General features: G+C 34.4%; 1 protein-coding gene across 2 annotated transcripts in view; it reads right to left on the bottom strand.

Moving 5' to 3' along the window:
- Positions 1-24,017, bottom strand: part of LOC148943099 (ribonuclease H1-like) — a 49,231-nt gene that overhangs the window by 4,907 nt on the left and 20,307 nt on the right. For both annotated transcript variants that reach the window (XM_089102046.1, XM_089102047.1), the window contains exon 4: positions 11,796-12,094. In XM_089102046.1, coding sequence (XP_088958172.1) covers positions 11,796-12,094 — 299 coding nt within the window. The remainder of the gene's footprint in view (positions 1-11,795; positions 12,095-24,017) is intronic.

Below are 24,017 nucleotides of genomic sequence, written 5' to 3'. Positions count from 1 at the left end.
TATTTTCTATCTGGAAATCAACTACGCTGAACAAAATGGCTATCTTAAATTTTTTATTGGATGTAGGGGGGGGAGTGATGGGCGTGAGGGGGGGCTAGTTGCCCTCCAATCACTTTCGACTATTAAAAAGGGCACTAGCCCTTTGAATTTTCAATCGAATGAGTTTTTTTGAAGTTTCTACGACAACGTCTTCTTTAAAAACCTTATATGCCCCCAGGGCATAACTTAAAACCCTTGCCCTGAAGGCTGTGGGGGAGTGTCCTCCACAAAATCATATTTTCTATCTGGAAATCAACTACGCTGAACAAAATGGCTATCTCAAAATTTTGATTGGATGTGTTTGGGGAAATGCTGGGCGGGGGGGGGAGGGGCTAGTTGACCTCCAATCACTTTCGGCTATTTAAAAGGGCACTAGCCCTTTGAATTTTCAATCGAATGAGCCTTTTTGAAGTTTCTACGACAACGCCTTCTATAAAAATCTTATATGCCCCAAGGGCATAACTTAAAAACCCTTGCCCCGAGGGTTTTGGGAGAGTGTCCTCCTTAAAACAATATTTTCTATGTGGAAATCAACTACGCTGAACAAAATGGCTATATCAAAATTTTGATTGGATGTTTGGGGAAATGATGGGCGTGGGGGGGGGGGCTAGTTGCCCTCCAATCACTTTCGACTATTAAAAAGGGCACTAGCCCTTTGAATTTCCAATCGAATGAGCCTTTTTTGAAGTTTCTACGACAACGCTTTCTATAAAAACCTTATATGCCCCCAGGGCATAACTGACACCCCTTGCCCGGAGGATTGTGGGGGAGTGTCCTCCTCAAAAACATATTTTCTATCTGGAAATCAGCTACTTTGAACAAAATGGCTATCTCAAAATTTTGATAGGATGTGTTTGGGGGAATGCGGGGCGTGGGAGGGGAGCTAGTTGCCCTCCAATCACTTTCGACAAATAAAAAGGGTAATAGCCCTTTGAATTTCCAATTGAATGAGTTTTTTAGAAGTTTCTACGACAACGATTTCTTTAAAAAACCTTCTATGACCCACCGGCCACACTTAGAACCCCTGACCTGAGGGGTCTGGGGGAGTGTCCTCCTCGGAATCACATTTTCGATCTGGAAACCAACTACGCTGAACAAAATAGCTATCTCAAAATTTTGATTGGTGGTGTTTGGGGATATGATGGGCGTGGGGGGGGGGCTAGTTGACCTCCAATCACTTTCGGCTATTTAAAAGGGCACTAGCCCTTTGAATTTCCAATCGAATGAGCCTTTTTTGCAGTTTCTACGACAACGCCTTCTATAAAAACCTTATATGCCCCCAGGGCATAACTTAAAAACCCTTGCCCCGAGGGTTTCGGGATAGTGTCCTCCTTAACACAATATTTTCTGTGTGGAAATCAACTACGCTGAACAAAATTGCTATATCAAAATTTTGATTGGATGTGTTTGGAGAAATGATGGGCGTTGGAGGGGGGGGGCTACTTGCCCTCCAATCACTTTCGACTATTAAAAAGAGCACTAGCCCTTTGAATTTCCAATCAAATGAGCCTTTTTTGCAGTTTCTAAGACACCGCCTTCTCTAAAAACCTTATATGCCCCCAGGGCATAACTTAAAACCCTTGGCCTGAGGATTGTGGGGGAGTGTCCTCCTCAAAAACATATTTTCTATCTGGAAATCAGCTACTTTGAACAAAATGGCTATCCCAAAATTTTGATTGGATGTGTTTGGGGGAATGATGGGCGTGGGGGGGGGCCTAGTTGCCCTCGAATCACTTTCGACTATTAAAAAGGGTACTAGCCGTTCGAATTTCTAATCGAACGAGCCTGTTTTGAAGTTTCTATGACAACGCCTTCTATAAAAACCTTATATGTCCCCAGGGCATAACTTAAAACACTTGCCCTGAGGGTTTTGGGGGAGTTTCCTCCTCAAAAACATTTTTCTGTCTGGAAATCAACTGCGCTGAACAAAATGGCTATATCAAAATTTTGATTGAATGTGTTTGGGGAAATGATGGGCGTGGGGGGGGGGGCTAGTTCCCTTCCAATCACTTTCGAATATTAAAAAGGCACTATCTGTTTGAATTTCCAATCGAAGGAGCCTTTTTTAAAGTATCTACGCAACGCTTTCTGCTAAAGCCTTATATGTCTCCATAGCATAACTAAAAACCCCTAACCCCATGGTATTAGGGGAGTGTCCTCCTCAAAAACATATTTTCTATCTGGAAATCAACTACGCTGAACAAAATGGCTATCCCAAAATTTTGATTGGATGTGTTTGAGGGAATGATGGGCGTGGGGGGGGGGGATAGTTGCACTTCAATCACTTTCGACTATTAAAAAGGATACTAGCCCTTTGAATTTCTAATCGAATGAGCCTGTTTTGAAGTTTCTACGACCATGCCTTCTATATAAACCTTATATGCCCCCAGGGCATAACTTAAACCCTTTCCCTGAGGGTTTGAGGAGTGTCCTCCTCAACAATATATTTTCTATTTGGAAATCAACTACGCTAAACAAAATGGTTATCTCAAAATTTTGATTGGCTGTGTTGGGGGTAATGGTGGGCGTGGGGGGTGCTTGTTGCCCTCTAATCCCTTTAGACTATTAAAAAGGGTACTAGCCCTTCGAATCTCAAATCGAATGAGTCTATTTTGAATTTTCTACAACAATACCTTCTATAAAAATCTGATATGCCCCCAGGGCATAACTTAAAACCCTTGACCTGAGGTTTTTGGGGGAGTGTCCTCCTCAAAAACATATTTTCTATCTGGAAATCAACTACAATGAACAAAATGGCTATCTCAAAATTTTGATTGGATGTGTTTGGGGGAAGGATGGGCTTGGGAAGGGGGGCTAGTTGCCCTCCAATAACTTTCGACTATTAAAAAGGGCACTTTTGACGCAGTAGGTTTTAGGCTTCTGCAGTGAGGTGATACCCAAACTCTTGTTTGTAGTTATTTTTATTCGAATCAAACTTGATTTGCATATACAATCTAAGTTTCACTCGTTTTAAGATTTATTTATTCATTTACATTAATATATATTGTATTTTTGTTCGCATTGATTGTTTATTTAATTTCTGATCGTTTTAAGTTTCATTTATACTTTAATAACAAACTATTTTTTTTTTTTTAGCTTGATTGTCATATTCAATCTAAGCATTACTCGCTTTAAGATCTATTTATTCGTTTATATTATTACTTGTTGTATGTTTTTTGCTATGATTGTTTATTTAATTTCTGTTCGTTTTGGGTTTCATTTATTCTTTAAAAGTAATTTCTGGTCGTTTTGAGTTTGAATTTTAACAGGCATTTGTATGTCCTGAGCTTAAGTTTAAAATGGCCTTTACTTTTCTTTGAAAAACTAATTTTTCGGAAAGCTTTTTTTAATTAATTTTTTAAAACAATAAAAACTTTAGCGCAAAGAGCGAGGCGTTGAGGAGGGGACAGACCCTTTCATATACGAAATAATTTCTGTTCGTTTTAAGTTTTAATGTTGCTCCTTACTTTCAGTTAAAGAAACTTGTTTTTATTTATTTAATTTAGCCAGAGCTATATACGGCTCCAATGTTTTATTATTTAGTTATATTATTTTTTTCCAGAGACACTTCATATGGAAGGGGTCGTCGCATTAACTTCGGAGGGGGCTCATTCCATTGGAAATTAGGATTTCTAGTGCCCTTTTTAAGAGTCAAAAGTGATCGGAGGGCAACTAGCCCCCCACGCCCTTTTCATTCCTAAATACATCTGATAAAAATTTAGGTGGCCATTATGTTAAAAATAGGTCAAACATCATAAAACAAAAACTCCGGGGTCGGCACAACCCCCCCCCCACAGTCCGGGGGCAGGCGTTGTAAGTTACGCCCTGGGGGCAACTATGGTTCTTATAGAAGGGATGCTTGTATAAAATTCAGAGAGGGCTGATTTGATTGGAAATTAAAAGTTCTAGTTCACATTTTAAGAGTCAAAAGAGATTAGAGGGCAACTACCCCCCCTCCCCCCTATACACCCTCTTTTCCCCAAATGCATCAAATCAAAATTTTGAGATATACATTTTGTTAAAAATAGTTCAAAGATCAGATAAAAAAATTCCGATGACGACACAACTGCCCAGGGCCCTGGGACAGGCGTGTAAGTTATGCCCTGGGGGCATATAAGGTTCTTATAGAAGGGATACTCGTATAAACTTCAGAGAGGGCTCGTTTAATTGGAAATTAAAAATTCTAGTTCACTTTTTCAGAGTTAAAAGAGATCGAAGGGCAACTAACCCCGCCCCCCCCCCCCTACACGCATTCTTTTTCCCAAATGCATCAGATGAAAATTTTGAGATAGACATTTTGTTACAAATAGTTTAATTCGGATAACAGAAACTCCGGTGTCGACAGAAACCCCAGGGTGCGGGGAAAGGCCCCAGTTTTTCAGACCAGGGCCCTTTTTTCCCAAATACACCAAATAAAAATTTTGAGATAGCCATTTTCTTAAAAATAGTTCAAAGGTCAGATAACAAAACTCCGATGTCGAGACAAGCAACTAGAGCCCGGGGGCAGGTGTTGTAAGTTATGCCCTGGGGGCATATATGGTTCTTATGAAAGGGATGCTCGTATAAACTTCAGAGAGGGCTCATTTGTTTGGGAATTGAAATTTGTAGTTCCTTTTTTAAAAGTCAAAAGTGATCGGAGGGCAGATGCCCCCCCCACCCTGGCCTTTTTTTCTCAAATGCATCAGATACAAACTTTGAGATAGACATTTTTTTTTAAATAGTTCAAGTCTGATAACAAAAACGCCGGTGTCGGCACAGCCCCCAGAGCCCGGGGGAAGTCGTTGTAATTAATGCCCTTAGGCATATATCGTTCTTATGGAAGCGATGCTTGTATAAACTTCAAAGAGGGCTCATTTGATTGGAAATTGAAAGTTAAAGTTCAATTTTTAAGAGTCAAAAGTGATCGGAGGGCAGCTAGCCTCCCCCCCCCCAACGCCCTTTTACCCACAAATGCATCAGATGAAAATTTTGAGATAACTATTTTGTTAAAAATAGTTCAAAACTCAGATAAAAAATTTCCTGTGTCGACACAACCCCCCAGGGCTCGGGGGCAGGCGTTGTAAGTTATACTTACAACGCCTGCTCCCCCCATGCCTTTTTTCCCCAAACCCGTCCGAATAAGTTTTGGGATAGCCTTTTTTTTAAATAGTTCAAAAATCAGATAACAAAAACTCCGGTGTCGACACAACCCCCCAGGGTCCGGAGCACGGCATTGTAAGTTACGCCCTAGGGGCATATATGGTTCTTATGGAAGGTATGCTCGTATAAACTTCAAAGAGGGCTCATTTGATTGGAAATTGTAGTTCACTTTTTAAGAGTCAAAAGTGATCAGAGGGCAGATAGCCTCCCCCAACGCTCTTTTACCCCCCAAATGCATCAGATAAAAATATTGAGATAGCTACTTTGTTAAAAATAGTTCAAGGGTCAGGTAACGAAATTTCCTGTGTCGACACAACTCCCTAGGGCCCGGGGGCAGGCGCTGTAAGTTATAGCTTGGGGAAATATATGGTCCCTATGGAAAGGATGCTCGTATACGCTTCAAAGAGGGCTCACTTGATTGGAAATTGAAAGTTTTAGTTGGGTTTTTAAGAGTCAAAAGAGATCCAAGGGCAACTAGCCCCCCCATGCCTTTCTTCCCCAAACCCTTCGAAACAAATCTTGGGATAGTTTTTTTTTTTTAATAATTCAAAAATCAGATAACAAAAACACCGGTGTTGACACAACCCCCCACGGTCCGGGGGCAGGAGTTGTAAGTTATACACTGGGGGCATATATGGTTCTTATGGAAGAGATGCTCTTATAAACTTCAGAGAGGGCTCATTTAATTGGATATTTAAAGTTTTAGTTCACTTTTTAAGAGTCTAAAGTGATCGCAGAGCAACTAGCCCCTCCCCCCCCTCCACGCCTTTTTCCCCAAACCCAACTGATAGAATTTTTGAGATGACCATTTTTTAAAAAATAGTTCAAAGGTCAGATAACAAAAATCCGGTGTCGACAAAACCACCAGGGCCCGGAGGTAGGTGTTGTAATTCATGCCCTGGGGGCAAATATGGTTCTTATAGAAGAGATGCGTGAATAAACGTCAGAGAGGGCTCATTTGTTTGGAAGTTAAAAGTTCTAGTCACTTTTTCAGAGTCAAAAGAGATCAGAGGGCAACTAGCCCCTCCCCCCCACGACTTTTTTCCCCAAACCCATTCGATAAAAATTTCGAAGCCATTATGTTAATAATAGTTCAAACAACAGATAATAAAACTCCGGGGTCGACACAACCCCCCAGGGCCCGGGGACAGGTGTTGTAATGTATACCCTTGGGGCATATATGGTTTTTATAGAAGGGATACTCGTATAAAATTCAGAGCGGGATTATTTGATTGGAAATTGAAAATTCTAGCTCACATTTAAAGATTCAAAAGAGATCGAAGGGCAATTAGCCCAGCCCCCCCCCCACGCCCTTTTTTCCCAAACCCAACCGATAAAATTTTGAGATAGCCATTTTGTTAAAAATAGCTCAAATATCAGATAATAAATCTCCGAGGTTGACACAAAACCCCAGAGCCGAGGGGTAAGTGTTTTCAGTTATGCCCCGGGGCATATATGGCTCTTATATAAGGAGAGGTCGTACAAACTTCAGAAAGGGTTCATTGGATTTGAAATTGAAAATTCTTGTTACCTTTTTATGAGTCAAAAGCCATCGGAGAGCACACCCACACACCTTTTTTCCAAATGCATCTGATAAAAATTTTGAGATTACTAGTTTGTTTGAAGTAGTCCAACGATCATATAACAAAAACTGGGCATCAACATAGCCCCCACCCCCAGAAATCGGGGGAAGGACTGTAGCTTATGCCGCGAGGGCATATAAGGTTTTTATGGAAGATGTGGTCGTTTAAACTTTGGATGGGACTCAAATGACACACTCCCTAGTATTAGATCCGAACACTTAATATCCTCTCATTTGCAGTACAAATGGGAGGATAGCTTTATATAGCCTACTGCTTGTGAGTGGTTATCTCTTATGTAAAGCTATTTTAGTTTTTTTTTAATTATTTTTTTTCTGTTACTAAGTTTTAGACAAGAGAAAACTAAAGGTCATAAAGGCAATAAGGTTTTGATGTTTTATTGTTTTTTTAGTTGTGCATTAAGATTTGTGAAAGCAGGGCCACCACGGGAAGTTTGTGCACAGCCAGCCCGAGCCAACCCTTAGCATTAAACCCGACCCCCTAAAATCCTCCCATAGGCAGCGCAAATGGAACGATAGCTCTATATACTGCATATGAATGTTTATCTCTTGTGTAAAAATATTTGAGTTTTTTAAATTAAATTTAAATTAAGTTTATGACAATAGAAAACTAAAGATCATAAAGGCAATAATGTTTCGATGTTTTATTGTTTTTTTTTAGTTGTACATTAAGATTAGTGAAAACAGGGTCACCACGGGAAGGTTGTGCACAGCCAAACCCACCCACCCCTTAGCATTAACCCCCCCCCTTGTGCCTTTCCCCCCAAATTTATCTTATCAAAATTTTGAAATAGCCATTTTGTTCAAAATAGTCCGAAATTCAAATTACAAAAACTTAGGGGTCAAGAAATCCTCCATAACCCACGGGGCAAGGATTGTAACTTATGTAAGTTGCCTATCATTAGAATATATGGTTTTTGTGGAAGACGTGGCGGTATTAATTTTAGAGGAAGCTCATTTGATCGGAAATTGAAACTTCTAGTTCTTTTTTTAAGAGTAAAAAATGATCAATGGGCAATTAGCCCACGCCCCACTTTTTAAAGGGCATCTGGTCAAAATTTCGAGACTGCTATTTTGTTTCAAAAAAGTTCAAAGGCCAAATAAGTATGCTTCCGGGGTTGAACCCCCCGCCCCCAACCTCTTGGAAAATGGCTCTGAGTTACGGAACTTGATTATTGTTACTTTGTTTACTTTAATATTTGGATTTACTGATTCACGTGGCAACTTCATTTTATATTGCTTCGATACCTTGTTTACTTTGATGCTATCTTTACTTTGTTATTATTTTTACTTTGGTATTGTTTCTTTGATAGTAGTTTGATGCTTTCTTTAGTTTGTGATTTTTTTTTACATTGATATTGTTTCTTTGATAGTAGTTTGATGCTTTCTTTACTTTGTGATTTTTTTACTTTGATCTTGTAATTTTGATAGTAGTTTCATAGATGTTGAAAAAAAGTTTGATTTTGAAATAAGGAATTTTTAAAAACTTTTTGCAATCAAAAAGGAAATTAAAGGCCATTTTAAATTTAAGATCACCAGATACAAATACCTGTTAAAATTCAAACTCAAAATGACCAGAAATTACTATCAAAGAATAAATAAAACCCGAAACGAACAAAAATTAAATAAACAATCATAGAAGAAAAAAACATACAGGTAACAACATAAATGAATAAACAAATGTTAAAAACGAGTAATGCTTAAACTGAATACGCAAATCAAGCTTAAAACGAAGAAAAATATTTAACTATTGAAGTATAAATGAAACCCAAAACGAACAGAAATTATATAAGCAACTAATGCAAACAAACATACAATAGATACTAATATAAATGTATAAATAAATCTTAAAACGAGTGAAACTTAAATTGAATATGCAAATCAAGCTTGAAACGAGTAAAAATCACTGCAAACAACAGTTTGGGTATCGCCTCCTTCACTCGCTGTAGAAGTGTAAAACCTACTGCGTCATTGGCGCTTTACTGAAACTAATACTGCTACTACTAACAACTCACCGCAGCACCTATCTGCCTGAGGCCAACACAGCTACGCACGCTCCTCCTCCATCCCAATCTATTCAAAGCCTCCCTTATTACGCCCACCCACGAAGTTCCCATTTCCTTTAAATCTTTCTTTATGACGTCCTCCCACCCCAGACGAGGGCAAACTGCTTTCCGATTATCCCTAGACGGTTCGCTGAAAAGAACAATCTTCGGCAATCTGTCATCCTTAATCCGCACAACGTGCCCTAGCCATCTCAACCTTTCTTCCATTATAGCCCTAGAGAGCGGTATTGAACCTTTACTGAAAACGAATTATATTACGAATATTTTCTTTTGTACTTACATTAAAAATTACAGTAAATTTTTGAATTGATGAGCTTTCAGCAATTAATACCATTATACATCAGATATTCACTTTAATTTAGTAATTCTTTTTAAGATTGTTCAAAAAGAATATAGTTTCATTACAAACAAGAGTTTGAATACTGCCCCTTTCCTTCATTGTAAAAACCTCAAGCCTACTGCGTCATTGGCACTTCACTGAAAATGAATTTATATTACAAATACTTTCGTCTCCAGTTCTTACAGTATTGAAAATGAAAATAAAATTACAGTGAAATGAAAGCTTGAAGTGATGGATCTTTCAACAATCAATATCATTATGTATCAAATATTCATCTTGATTTTATTCATATTTTCCATAGCTGTCCAAGACGCGTACAGTTTTCAGTAAAGTGCCAATAACGGTGCACGTTTTAGGCTTTTGCAACTAGAGAAGGAGATAGAACCCTGCCTCATACTTGTAGTGACTGTTGTTAGTTTCAAGCTTGATTAGCAGATTCATTTTCACTCGTTTTAAGATTTATTTATTCATTTACATTAGTATCTATTGTTTGTATGTTTGCATTGATTGTTTATCTAATTTCTGTTCGTTTTGGGTTTCATTTATACTTCAATAGCAGAATTTTTTTTTCGTTTTCAGCTTGATTGGCATATTCAATTTAAGCATTACTCGCTTTAAGATTTATTTGTTCATTTATATTATTACTGGTATGTTTTTTCGCTATGATTGTTTATTTAATTTCTGTTCGTTTTGGGTTTTATTTATTCTTTTACAGTAATTTCTGGTCATTTTGAGTTTGAATTTTAACAGGTATTTGTATCTGCTGATCTTAAGTTTAAACGGCCTTTACTGTTATTTGAAAAACTTCTTTTTCGGTAAGTTTTTTTTTTTAATTAATAACAGAAACAGCATGACAACTTTACACTATGAGTTCAGAGTTGAAATTTGTACTGTCTAAGAAATTTTGAAAGAGACTGCACAGGCCATTTTTGACATTCTTTTTCCCAAATTTCTTACTACTGCATCTGAGGAAGAATCAAAAGTTCCTGCAACGCAGATATTTACCCGACGGAAAATGGAAAATTTCATAGGTACTATAGATGGAGAGCACATCAGGCTTCAATGCCCTTACAACTCTGATTCACAGTTTTATAACTATAAGAACTATTTTAGTGTTATTTTAATTGCAACTTGTGATGCGAACCACAAATTTTGTTTTATGATTGCCTATGTTTTATGTTTTTATGGTGCGTTTTTGTGTGTGTTTTATGGTGCGTTTTTGTTTTATGGTGCCTAGGGATATGAAAGTGATGGTGGTGTCTTTTCTCGGTCCGAATTTAGGAAGCTCGTCGATAGTGCAGATACCAGGCTTCCTCTACCCAAAAAACTCCCTAGAACTAACACCATGTTTTCGCATTTTTTCTTCGGAGACAAAGCCTTTCCGCTAAAGGATTACATAAAGAGGCCCTTTCCTGGTAGAAACCTCACTGAACTCCAAAAGATACAACTATGTAGTTTCCTCATTTCGTAGGTTATTGAGAACACTTTCGGCATTTTTGTTCAAAGGTTCAGACTATGCAGACCAGAAATAATCATGTAGCCTTAGAAGTTGGTGACAATCGTGGAATGTGCACTTTGCCTTCACACTTCTATTATTACTTTACGTGGTACCCCAAACGGTATAGCAGAGTCTGCAACTTCTAGTTCAAATGCCTCATTCTAGGATATAGGTCGCACATCAAACAATAATGCTTCAAGACAATCAAGAAATTTTGGAGAAATACTTGCCAACTACTTCTTGTCTCCAGAAAGGACTTGGCAGAGAGAAGCGCTGCATGGTTCTTTCTAAACCTTTTTATTTTCATTTTTTATACAAAAGCATCCTTTGTTAGAAAATAATTTTATAAAATTCATGTCAGTGTCCATATTTTCTTTAATGTCCTCCTTTTTTGTCATCTTTTTGAACTCAACAAGCAAATTCTCGCCATAATTATTTTGATCTCACTTCTAATTTCTCTCCAATGTCAATGACCCATCATTACCTTAAAATTAATGACCCTTATTAATTCCTATCCTACCCCTTTCAATCCTACAAACTTTATTAAAAAAAATCATTTTCAACTTTTCTCATAATTTTCTCATTTAGGTATTTCTTTTAATCCATTGGATCATATTAGATAAAAATTATAATATAACTTGACTTAAATAATCATAATAAAAAATTAACTAACTAACTCATTTAATTAACTAAAAGGTGTAGACCTATTAGTGCGTCATCGGTTGGAAATTATTAGTGCGTTATTAAGCATGTTTTCAATTAATTTCATGATTCGTCATACTCATTTAGTCAAACTAATTTAGCCATTATTTTGTAGTCACTCCCTATCTATTCAAATATACCACAGTTGGTTAGATCTTAATCAACATTTACTCTGAATCACGTTTCTATGTTTTTGTTGACGTTAAGTTGACCAAATTTCAACTCTGTTACATACGTATTTTTCTCACATTACAAAGCATGTAATTTTCTTAAGTTTGACCGTAAACTCCGTAGCAATCCGTAAGACGGTCAGTCTGAAGGAAAAACGCAAGCAAAATTTTTGGTCTGAAAGGCTCTTAATAGTGCTGGCGCAAAAAATAGTTATACTTAAAAAGAAACGAAAAAACTTACCCATTTCACTTCTAATGATTTCATTGACAAATCAAGAACCTTAAAATCTTCCTGATTTTTGACTGCCGTTCCATCAGCCAGCTTCCAATCTCTCCTCTTCCAACCATGTATCCATTTGGTGGCAGCGTTAATAAGGAATTGAGAATCGGTGTGTATTAGAAGCTTTTCTATTCCACATGCTGACGCAATTTCTATTGCATTGATCGCAGCTTGAATTTCACCAGAGTTGTTTGTTGGACGACCTTTCACTGGTTCGGAGGTGTTTAGGGGGTGATCATCATTGAACCACACACCAAAACCTAAGATAAAAGCATTTACTTTGGTTTATATTTTAGGTTTTGGTCCTTTATCTTATTTTTGTTTTTATACTTACCAAGTTATTACACCTTTTTAACATATTTGCCATGCTTCATATGCTTTATTTATACGATACATTTGAGCAGCTTTTTTTTTTTCATGACGATTGATTAATTTTCTACTGAGTTATTAAGTGTTTTATATTCTATGTCTTTGATTAATTTTCTACCGACTTATTAAGTATTTTACATTCTATGTCTTTGATTAATTTCCTACTGACTTATTAAGCATTTTCCATTATATGTCTTTGATTAATTTTCTACTGACTTATTAAGTATTTTACATTCTATGTCTTTGATTAATTTTCTACTGACTTATTAAGTATTTTACATTCTATGTCTTTGTGATATTTTTTGTATTTTCGTTTTCGCATTGTTTTTAATTTCTCTCGTCAACTTTCATTATTATTCCTGAAGTTTATGTATGGTTTGCGATTGTTAAATTGCTTTATTTTTATTCGACAATAAATGCAAATTTGGCAATATTTGCTTGTGAAACCCGTTTTCAAAATAAAACTTATCTTATTATTTGCTTTTTATGAGGTGTGTATTTAAAAAAAAGTGTAAAGGTAAAGGTAAAAAAAAAGGTAAAAAAAGGTAAAGTGTGTGTTTAAAAAAAGTGCCGTGTTGATGAATCATGTGTGTATTGTAGGTTCGAAGGAATTTACAGGGTCATCCTTTAGAGAGTCAAGGGTGTTTAGAGGATCAGCAATGTCTAAGTCTTTGTTACTAATGTAGAATATGTTTATGTTATATATATCTTATCACTTTAACCAGACAATAATTGTGTATGTATTTATGTAAAAAAAATTTCTCGAAAATGGCTTCACATTTTTTTTTTGAAAACTGACATCCCGGGGTTTTCTGGCCAGCAAAAACTATTTATATAGGTCACGAGTTTGAGATAATTCCTTTAGGGTTTTAATTTTGAGAAAAAAAATTATATGAGTGACGTCATATTTATATACACCAGTAATGTAATGACATCTTGCAGTCGTTGGCAGAGGATTTTATTCGGCAAGCACGACGAATGATATATCTGAAGTTAAGTGTTTAGCGTATTACTACATCCAAGCTAAATACGAGGGTAATAGAATTTCGAAATTTTGGTTTTAAGGTGGAACGATACGGCATGGACAAAATTGAGACCTATAAAAAAGACCAAAACTTGGAATTTCTAAATTCTAGTGAGTCAGCTGCTACTGGAGATAGCATGCACCGAGGAAAACATCTTGAAATAGTAGACTAATATTTTACAGTCTGTTAATGATCCTGATTATGTTGGGATTTTTTTTTTCATAGAAGGGCCAGGCGGTACCAAAAAAACATTTGATTATAAAACCTTGTATCACACTCTCTGTGGCAAAAATCATAAAGTAATACGCATGGCGTATACACGAATAGAATCAACTTTATTACCATTTGGACTAAAAGCACACAAGAACTTTGGCATGAAAGTTCCACTTTCCTCACCCAGCATAAGACCTGGTTCAAAGAAAGCTTTGGAATTAGCACAAGTAGAAGTTTTATATTTGACGAAGCACCCATGTTACCCAAGTATGGCTTGCAAAATATGGATCAGTTGTTGTGGTTTTATTGCGAATCCAAACTTGCCATTTGGAGGGAAAACTCTAGGTGCTGGAGGTCATTTCAGACAGTGTTTACCAGTTCAATTCCGAAGCAACTACAGTAAAACACTTGAATTGTCAATAAAAAAAAGTCGTCTTTGGAAGTATTTCAATCATATTTCCTTTGAAAAAAAATGTATGTAGATCCTGAGCGGGAAGTTTTGCAAAGTACATCCTGGATCTGGGAAATGGAAATATTCCCAAAAATGACTTTAATGAAATCGAACTGCCCGAAGATATAATTTCCAGTGGTAATTCAATTTAGGAAGTATTTGGAGAATGTCTATCCAATTAAAATTTCAATTGAATGAAGGATTGCGCTATTTTAGCTTCGATCAACAAAGAAGTTAGTAAAATAAATGCTAAAATCGTCGATCGCCTCCCAGGAAAATACAAATCTTATACAAGTTATGATTCAATGAAAGACAAAGAAAAAGGAGGAATTGAATTCACTCCAGAATTTCTCAGTTCAATCGATACTGCAGATTTACCATCCCACAACTCAAAAATAAAGAAAATGCAATAGTTACGCTTTTGCGTAACTTAGATATTTCAGAAGGAGTGTGTAATGAAACCCGGATTATTGTTCCTGAATTATGTAACAGCATAATTAGGGCGAACATAATTACCGAGGAAATATCAGGAAACAAAGTTCACAGTTCTCAAGTTACGCTCGACTCTAGTAAAGGTCAACTTGGATGTACTGTTCAACGAAATCAACTTCCGCTTCGACCTACATATCCCATGACTATACATAAGCCGCAAGGCCGAACATTTGAATTTGTTGGCGTCGACCTCCGTCATCCTATTTTTAATCACGGTATGGTGTAGGTGGCATTTTCTCGCGTTAAAAGACAACGTAGCTTAAAAGTTCTGCTACCACATAAAAATGAACGACGAACATAAAATGCTGCGCGAAAAAAAGCCTTGATAACTGCCAACAAAACATCTTATTGTTAGATTATATTTTTTAAACGAGTAAAAATTAAGCATATATGTATTCATAGATTTTTACTCGAAATCGATTGCATAGTTTTTTCTCTTAAAACTGGCATATTGACATTTCTGGCCACAAGAATGATTTAAGTGGGTAACAGCTCTAAGGCAAAATTCTTATTAATCCCAGAGTGGTTTGTATATCTTTTTCTTTTTAAAACTGGCATATTGACATTTCTGGCCACAAGAATAATCTAAATAGGAGACAACTTTAAGGAAGAATTCGTATTTTTCTCAGGGCCGTTGTATCGATCCAACGATGACGCTAAGACATCAAGAAGTTCAAATTGTCTAAGGTTAGAAGACAAGCGACAATGATAAATAATATATAAGCCTGCTGCGTAGCCGTGCCGGGGACTCGGTGCTATATGTTTATATATAGTTTTCTAAAAAATTATTATATAGTTATACATAGTTTAGCTATATAGTTATATATAGTTTTCTAAGAAATTATTTTCTTTTCTGTAATCTTGATTTGCATTGCGATTATTTGTTGTTATTGACAATATGACAAATAAAAACACACTGTTCGAAATATGCATCATTACAGCAGTTATTTTCTCAGTAAACAATTCATGACATTCTAGCCTTTAAGGATTTGAGTGTACAGTAGTCCCCTTTTTTTGGTGGCAATATCTATTAATTTCAGGTTTGACTAAACAATTTTGTTTTAATTTATGTTCATTTTAGGTTTCTTTCGTTCATTTGAAGTAACTTGGGTTCAAGTAACTTAAATAAATCGATGAAAACTAGTAACTTGCAACTAGTTTTCATCGATGTTCCTTTCTTTAAAAATCAAGCACTTTTAATTTTATAAAAACTTTAAGTGGTTTTAAAAACTTTTAAATAAGCATCCTATCATTTTGAGTTCATTAAATTTATCCAAATTTAAAGTAAATTATTTGTTTTCGCCCACATTTGACATTTACTTCACAAAATAAATCGATAGTAACTTAAATAGCAAGTAACTTAAAATAAATCGATGAAAACTAGTAACTTGAAACTAGTTTTCATCGATACTCCTTTCTTTAAAAATCAAGCACTTTTAATTTTATAAAAACTTTAAGTGGTTTTAAAAACTTTAAATAAGGATCCTATCATTTTGAGTATATTAAATTTATCCAACTTTAAAGTAAATTATTTGTTTTCGCCCACATTTGACATTTACTTCACAAAAAAAATCGATAGTACCTTAAATAGCAAGTAACTTAAAATAAATCGATGAAAACTAGTAGCTTGCAACTAGTTTTCATCGATGCTCCTTTCTTTAAAAATCAAGCAATTTTAATTTTATAAAAACTTTAAGTGGTTTTAAAAACTTTAAATAAGCATCCTATCATTTTGAGTACATTAAATGTATCCAAATTTAAAGTAAATTATTTGTTTTCGCCCACATTTGACATTTACTTCACAAAATAAATAGAAAGTAACTTAAATAGCAAGTAACTTAAAATAAATCGATGAAAACTAGTAACTTGCAACTAGTTTTCATCGATGCTCCTTTCTTTAAAAATCAAGCACTTTTAATTTTATAAAAACTTTAAGTGCTTTTAAAAACTTTAAATAAGCATCCTAAAATTTTGAGTACATTACATTTATCCAAATTTAAAGTAAATTATTTGTTTTCGCCCACATTTGACATTTACTTCACAAAATAAATCGATAGTAACTTAAATAGCAAGTAACTTAAAATAAATCGATGAAAACTAGTAACTTGCAACTAGTTTTCATCGATGTTCCTTTCTTTAAAAATCAAGCACTTTTAATTTTATAAAAACTTTAAGTGGTTTTAAAAACTTTAAATAAGCATTCTATCATTTTGAGTACATTAAATTTATCCAAATTTAAAGTAAATTATTTGTTTTCGCCCACATTTGACATTTACTTCACAAAATAAATCGAAAGTAACTTAAATAGCAAGTAACTTAAAATAAATCGATGAAAACTAGTAACTTGAAACTAGTTTTCATCGATGCTCCTTTCTTTAAAAATCAAGCACTTTTAATTTTATAAAAACTTTAAGTGGTTTTAAAAACTTTAAATAAGCATCCTATCATTTTGAGTACATTAAATGTATCCAAATTTAAAGTAAATTATTTGTTTTCGCCCACATTTGACATTTACTTCACAAAATAAATAGCAAGTAACTTAAATAGCAAGTAACTTAAAATAAATCGATGAAAACTAGTAACTTGCAACTAGTTTTCATCGATGCTCCTTTCTTTAAAAATCAAGCAATTTTAATTTTATAAAAACTTTAAGTGGTTTTAAAAACTTTAAATAAGCATCCTAAAATTTTGAGTACATTAAATTTATCCAAATTTAAAGTAAATTATTTGTTTTCGCCCACATTTGACATTTACTTCACAAAATAAATCGATAGTAACTTAAATAGCAAGTAACTTAAAATAAATCGATGAAAACTAGTAACTTGCAACTAGTTTTCATCGATGTTCCTTTCTTTAAAAATCAAGCACTTTTAATTTTATAAAAACTTTAAGTGGTTTTAAAAACTTTAAATAAGCATTCTATCATTTTGAGTACATTAAATTTATCCAAATTTAAAGTAAATTATTTGTTTTCGCCCACATTTGACATTTACTTCACAAAATAAATCGAAAGTAACTTAAATAGCAAGTAACTTAAAATAAATCGATGAAAACTAGTAACTTGAAACTAGTTTTCATCGATGTTCCTTTCTTTAAAAATCAAGCACTTTTAATTTTATAAAAACTTTAAGTGGTTTTAAAAACTTTAAATAAGCATTCTATCATTTTGAGTACATTAAATGTATCCAAATTTAAAGTAAATTATTTGTTTTCGCCCACATTTGACATTTACTTCACAAAATAAATAGCAAGTAACTTAAATAGCAAGTAACTTAAAATAAATCGATGAAAACTAGTAACTTGCAACTAGTTTTCATCGATGCTCCTTTCTTTAAAAATCAAGCAATTTTAATTTTATAAAAACTTTAAGTGGTTTTAAAAACTTTAAATAAGCATCCTATCATTTTGAGTACATTAAATGTATCCAAATTTAAAGTAAATTATTTGTTTTCGCCCACATTTGACATTGACTTCACAAAATAAATAGCAAGTAACTTAAATAGCAAGTAACTTAAAATAAATCGATGAAAACTAGTAACTTGCAACTAGTTTTCATCGATGCTCCTTTCTTTAAAAATCAAGCACTTTTAATTTTATAAAAACTTTAAGTGCTTTTAAAAACTTTAAATAAGCATCCTAAAATTTTGAGTACATTAAATTTATCCAAATTTAAAGTAAATTATTTGTTTTCGCCCACATTTAACATTTACTTCACAAAATAAATCGATAGTAACTTAAATAGCAAGTAACTTAAAATAAATCGATGAAAACTAGTAACTTGCAACTAGTTTTCATCGATGTTCCTTTCTTTAAAAATCAAGCACTTTTAATTTTATAAAAACTTTAAGTGGTTTTAAAAACTTTAAATAAGCATTCTATCATTTTGAGTACATTAAATTTATCCAAATTTAAAGTAAATTATTTGTTTTCGCCCACATTTGACATTTACTTCACAAAATAAATCGAAAGTAACTTAAATAGCAAGTAACTTAAAATAAATCGATGAAAACTAGTAACTTGAAACTAGTTTTCATCGATGCTCCTTTCTTTAAAAATCAAGCACTTTTAATTTTATAAAAACTTTAAGTGGTTTTAAAAACTTTAAATAAGCATCCTATCATTTTGAGTACATTAAATTTATCCAAATTTAAAGTAAATTATTTGTTTTCGCCCACATTTGACATTTACTTCACAAAATAAATCGATAGTAACTTAAATAGCAAGTAACTTAAAATAAATCAATGAAAACTAGTAACTTGCAACTACTTTTCATCAATGTTCCTTTCTTTAAAAATCAAGTACTTTTAATTTTATAAAAACTTTAAGTGGTTTTAAAAACTTTAAAAAAGGATCCTATCATTTTGAGTACATTAAATTTATCCAAATTTAAAGTAAATTATTTGTTTTCGCCCACATTTGACATTTACTTCACAAAATAAATCGATAGTAACTTAAATAGCAAGTAACTTAAAATAAATCGATGAAAACTAGTAACTTGCAACTAGTTTTCATCGATGTTCCTTTCTTTAAAAATCAAGCACTTTTAATTTTATAAAAACTTTAAGTGGTTTTAAAAACTTTAAAAAAGGATCCTATCATTTTGAGTACATTAAATTTATCCAAATTTAAAGTAAATTATTTGTTTTCGCCCAAATTTGACATTTACTTCACAAGCCTCGCCGGTATAAATTTGAATAGGTCCATCGTCATTGAAAATCAAATTCGTTTGACCAAAGCTAGCTCACTTCCTTTTACTCCGGAAATTCACTTGAAAAACTAATTGGTGAAACTATACCAACTTTTGGGCCCTAATTTTTCATAGAGGATAGACGTAATAGTCAAATTTCGGGGGAATGAAGGGGAGTGACATGAAGCAGTTAAGATTATATTCTTGTTTAGTGTTGAGAGTGAGAATATTTATTCAGCAATCACATAAATACCGGTAACTCAAAAAATTAGTTCCCAATAAACCTAATGCCTTGTATAACCAACTTCAAAACTAAATACACTTTACAATAATAGATTCCCAGAGAGTTAAACAATCAATAAAAAAAGATCACCACTCGACATCCCGCCTTCATAAATCATTCCTACACAAGCAGTGGCTCAGCAGCTCTATAGAGACCCACGAAAAGTCAGCCTATGAATTTTTTGAGTAATATTTTGACGAAGACGGAAAGTTTAATAGCAGAAAATGCTGTAAAAAAAAAAATCACTTTTTTTCTTAATTTGTGCTTGCACAAAATTCCTTAAAAGAGAAGGAATCAGGTTTTGCGTCCTTTTTAGTTGATCAAAATTTGACACAGAAACAACGGGCAAATACAGCAACAGATAGATAGATAGAGAAACTTGTTTTTTTCACCAAAATCTTCACGGCACTGCCAAATATCTTTGGTATAGTCACATTTAAAAGCATTAGCCACATTATGCAAGCACAGTCAAACAGTTCGTGGTAACGAACTGCAAGTAAGGAGCGACCCGGCTCAATGGTAACCGAAACTCTAGAAAACGGGTTTTTGATACCAATAGTTATATCAAAAGAATAAGATTTCAATTTTGATTTCAAATATATAACTTTCATCAAGTTTAGTGCTACCCATCAAAACTTACGCGCCTGAGAAAATTTAGCTCATTTTCAAAAAAAGGGGAGAAAGACCCCATAAAAGTTATAGAAACTTGATGAAAATCACATCATCATATTCAGCGTATCAGAGAACCCTACTGTAGAGGTTTCAAGCTCCTATCTACAAAAATGTGGAATTTTACATTTTTTGCCAGAAGAAAGATCACGGATGCGTGTTTATTTGTTTGTCTGTTTATTTGTTTGTTGTTTTTTTTCCCCAGGGGTGATCGTATCGACTCAGTGGTCCTAAAATATCGTGAGAGGGCTCAATGGAATGGGAATTAAAAGTTCTAGTGCCCTTCTTAAGTGACAAAAAAAAATGGAAGGCACCTTGGCCCCCTCCCACGCTCATGTTTTTCTTAAAGTCACCCGATCAAAATTTTGAGATGGCCATTTTGTTCAGCATGGTCGAAAATATGATAAATATGTCTTTTAGGATGACTTAATCCCCCGAAGTTCCCTGAGGGAGGGCTAAAAGTTATGAACTTTACCCAATGTTAACATATAGTATTGGTTATTGGGAAGTATACAGAAGTTTTCAGGAGGTTTTTTTTCTGGTAGTGGGAGGAAAGGGTGGGTCGGTGGCTATGTTGGAGGATCTGTTCATGAAGGACGCTTTCATGGGGGAAGGGAAATTGCCATGAAGGGGGCGCCGGACTTCCCCGCATTATTTATTGGGTTTTGGGACGTATACAACCATTTTCAGGCAGGATTTTTTCGGGAGGGGGGGGGGGCGCAAGGCGGGGGTTACTCGGGAGAATATTTCCGTAGAGGATGTTTATTTGGGGTAAGGGACATTTCGATGCAGGGGGCGCCGGATTTCCAAGCATTATTTAAGAAACGATCAGAAATTAAATAAAAAAAAACAAGTTTTTTCAACTGAAATGTAAGAAGGAATATTAGAACTTAAAACGAACAGAAATTATAACGTATAATACCCCCAAGTCAATACCTCGCTCTTTACGCTACAGTTTTTTTTTAGTGCTTTCAAAAGAGCTATCTATTCTAATTAAACGGCCTTTGTGATTCAGGGGTTTCTGAATCAAAATTTTTTTAACTTTTAACGTAAAGAGCGTGGTATTGACTAAGGGGAGAACCCCTTCATATAAGTAACAACATATACGTAATAAAAAAAAAACAATAAAAAAACAAGAGATACGGCTCAATAGTAATCGAAACTTTTAAAAACTAAATTTTGATGTCAATAAATGTATCAAAAGAGTGTGTTTATAATGCTGATCCTAAATATATAAATTTTATTAAATTTAGTATTACTCATCAAAGGCTACGAGCCTGAGAAAATTTACTCGATTTTTTAAAGAGGGGGGAAACATCCCCTACAAGTGAAAGAATTTGAATGAAAATCACACCGTCAGATTCAGCGTATCAGAAAACCCTATTACATAGGTTTCAAGCTCATATCTGCAAAAATCTGCAACTTTGTATTTTTTGCCAGAAGAAAAATATACGAATATAGAAGTTAGTTACGTAAGTTCATTTGTAAAGACATCCATTTAGCAAAAGAAAAGTAAAATTTTTATGCAAATAAAAGCTGCATTAACTAAAAAAAGATCAGAAATGAAATAAAAAAACAAGTTTTTTAAAATGAAAGTAAGGAGCGACATTAAAACTTAAAACAAACAGAAATTATTCCGTATATGCAAGGGGATATCTCCTCCTCAAAACCTCGCTCTTTACGCTAAAATTTGATTCTTTTTCGCAGATCAATTTTTTAAAACAATAAAAAACTTGCGCGTACAGAGCGAGGCGTTGAGGAGGGCCCATCCCCTTTCATATACGGCATCCTTTCTGTTCGTTTTAAGTTTTAATTTCGCTCCTTACTTTCAGTTTAAAAAACTTGTTTTTTTTATTTATCACATTAAAAATTGAATATTAAAAAAAAGCACTAATCAATCCTCCTCATTTTTGTTGTACATATTCACAGAACTAGGTATAAAATTTTCGCTAACCGCTGATTGCCACAGCGTACCGGCTGAATTTTCTCAACAGGCACTGCAACCCTGCGGGGGAGTCGTTTTGTTGTGGACTGAGGGGGGAAAAGGGTTTTGTGGATTGGATGGATCAGAGATTTTCTTTCGAAATCCATGCCGAGTTTCTCTTTTTTTTTCAGAGTTTGCATTTTAAACTTTGTCAGCAGGTCTTCATACGACATTTCTGCCTGCTTTGATACGATCATTAGAGCTCTTTTCCGAGCTCTTTCGATTCTGGCGCTTTGCTCAATCGTCAGTCCAAAATGCCATACAGGAGCTGCATATTCCGGAATGGGGCGAATAAAAGATGTAAATATTCGGGGAAGGGGATCTGGAGGGGCACCATGATTCGACACAAGCTTGATCATCTGCAGCCAAGCATTACCCCTTTTTACTAGACTAGATGTGTTTGCTTCCCAATTTAAATCACTATTAATAATAACTCCCAAGAGTTTAATCTTCCTGACTTTAAGCGAATCAAAGACAGTTGGTAGAAAATTTGGTTCGGAAAATTTAAAAATGAAATAGTTAAAACTGAAGATTTACTGTCATATTTGAACTGGAAGCTTTAGTTTTCACGTTATTAATTAAAATTTGAGCTTTGCCACATTCACTTGCTTCACAAATTTCTCAAAGCGTACGGTCGTCAACATATTTCCAGCGGTCTTCACAATCATTAACAAAATCATCGATCATAACTAGAAAAAGAATAGGACCCATAATGGTACCTTGAGGTACACCACAAAAAAATGGCTCGGGTTCAGAGAATGACTTCTTATATTTTAAAATTTGGAACGTTTATATTAAAAAACTCTGAAGCATTATCACAACAGCAGGATTCACTCTAAAATCAATTAAAAGCTTAGAAATTAAAAAATTAAAGTTTAAAATAGAGATAAAATCCTTTTTAATAGACAGTGTATAATAAATTACACAAAAAATACCAGATATTTCAGTCACATATACAGCGACCGTCATCAGTAGTAAAACTTTTACTACTACGTCATCAGTTTTACTACTGATGACGGCCACTGTATATGTAACCGAAATATCTCGTATTTTTTGTGAAATTTATTATACACTGTCTATTAAAAAGGATTTTATTCCTATTTTGAACTTTTATTTTATCGTCATGGAAAGGCAGTGTGTTCTCCGAAATTATCTAGAAATTAAAATATTATGATTAATCAAATCGAAACCCTTTTTTAAAATCAATTGTTATTAAGTTTAGCCATTTACCAGGCTCATCAACATGCTTAGAAATAAATGTAAAAGACTGACTAGATAATGGTATGTTGATGTATTCTTTCTGTCACCGTACTGATGAGGATCAAGGAGGGGTTCAACTTCAGGTTTTAGCCAATTTGCTTCAAAACTTTCGTAAATTTTGCTAAACAAGGGGGTCGAAGTGATTGGCCTAATACCATCGAAATTAAGCTCAGTATCTTTTTTAGGGATTGGAATAACATACCCCTTTTTCCATACCTGTGGGTAAACTGAAGTTGTTGAAATGCAACTAAAAAGTTGTGTTAGTGGCTTAGTTAATTTGTCAGGAAATACTTTTATAAGTTCATTCGGAATATCTATGGGAGTTATACTAATGCGTTTAAGTTTCTTTATTTTACTAAAAACTTGATCCTTAGAAATAGTAGGTACGCCATCATGTGGAATTTTCTGATACTCTTGGTTCGTTTCATTTACATCAAGAGGCGGCAAAGACTGGATTATTCTGGCCAAATGACCATTTAACTGGTTAGCAATGGTTTCATCATTAGAATCTGAACAAAAATCAATACCACTAGCGGATTTTCCACAAATTCGTTTTACTTTCTTATACTACATGCTAGGCTTTGATTCAAAAGGGTTATCAAGTTTTTGTGGTAATACTTAGCAGCAGCTTTTCTTGTCATTTTACGTCCTTTGTTGCATAACATATTAGCATTTCTTATTTTCCCTTCTTTTCTTAGTTGAATTTTATACTGAATCAAACTTTTAATTTCTTGGGTTATGTAAGGACGA

This window comes from Artemia sp. Qi Xiang Cuo, chromosome 16, assembly GCF_049724085.1.
Source record: "Artemia sp. Qi Xiang Cuo chromosome 16, ASM4972408v1, whole genome shotgun sequence".
In the NCBI taxonomy this organism is placed as follows: domain Eukaryota; kingdom Metazoa; phylum Arthropoda; class Branchiopoda; order Anostraca; family Artemiidae; genus Artemia; species Artemia sp. Qi Xiang Cuo.
This window is presented reverse-complemented; position numbering and strand designations above follow the sequence as displayed.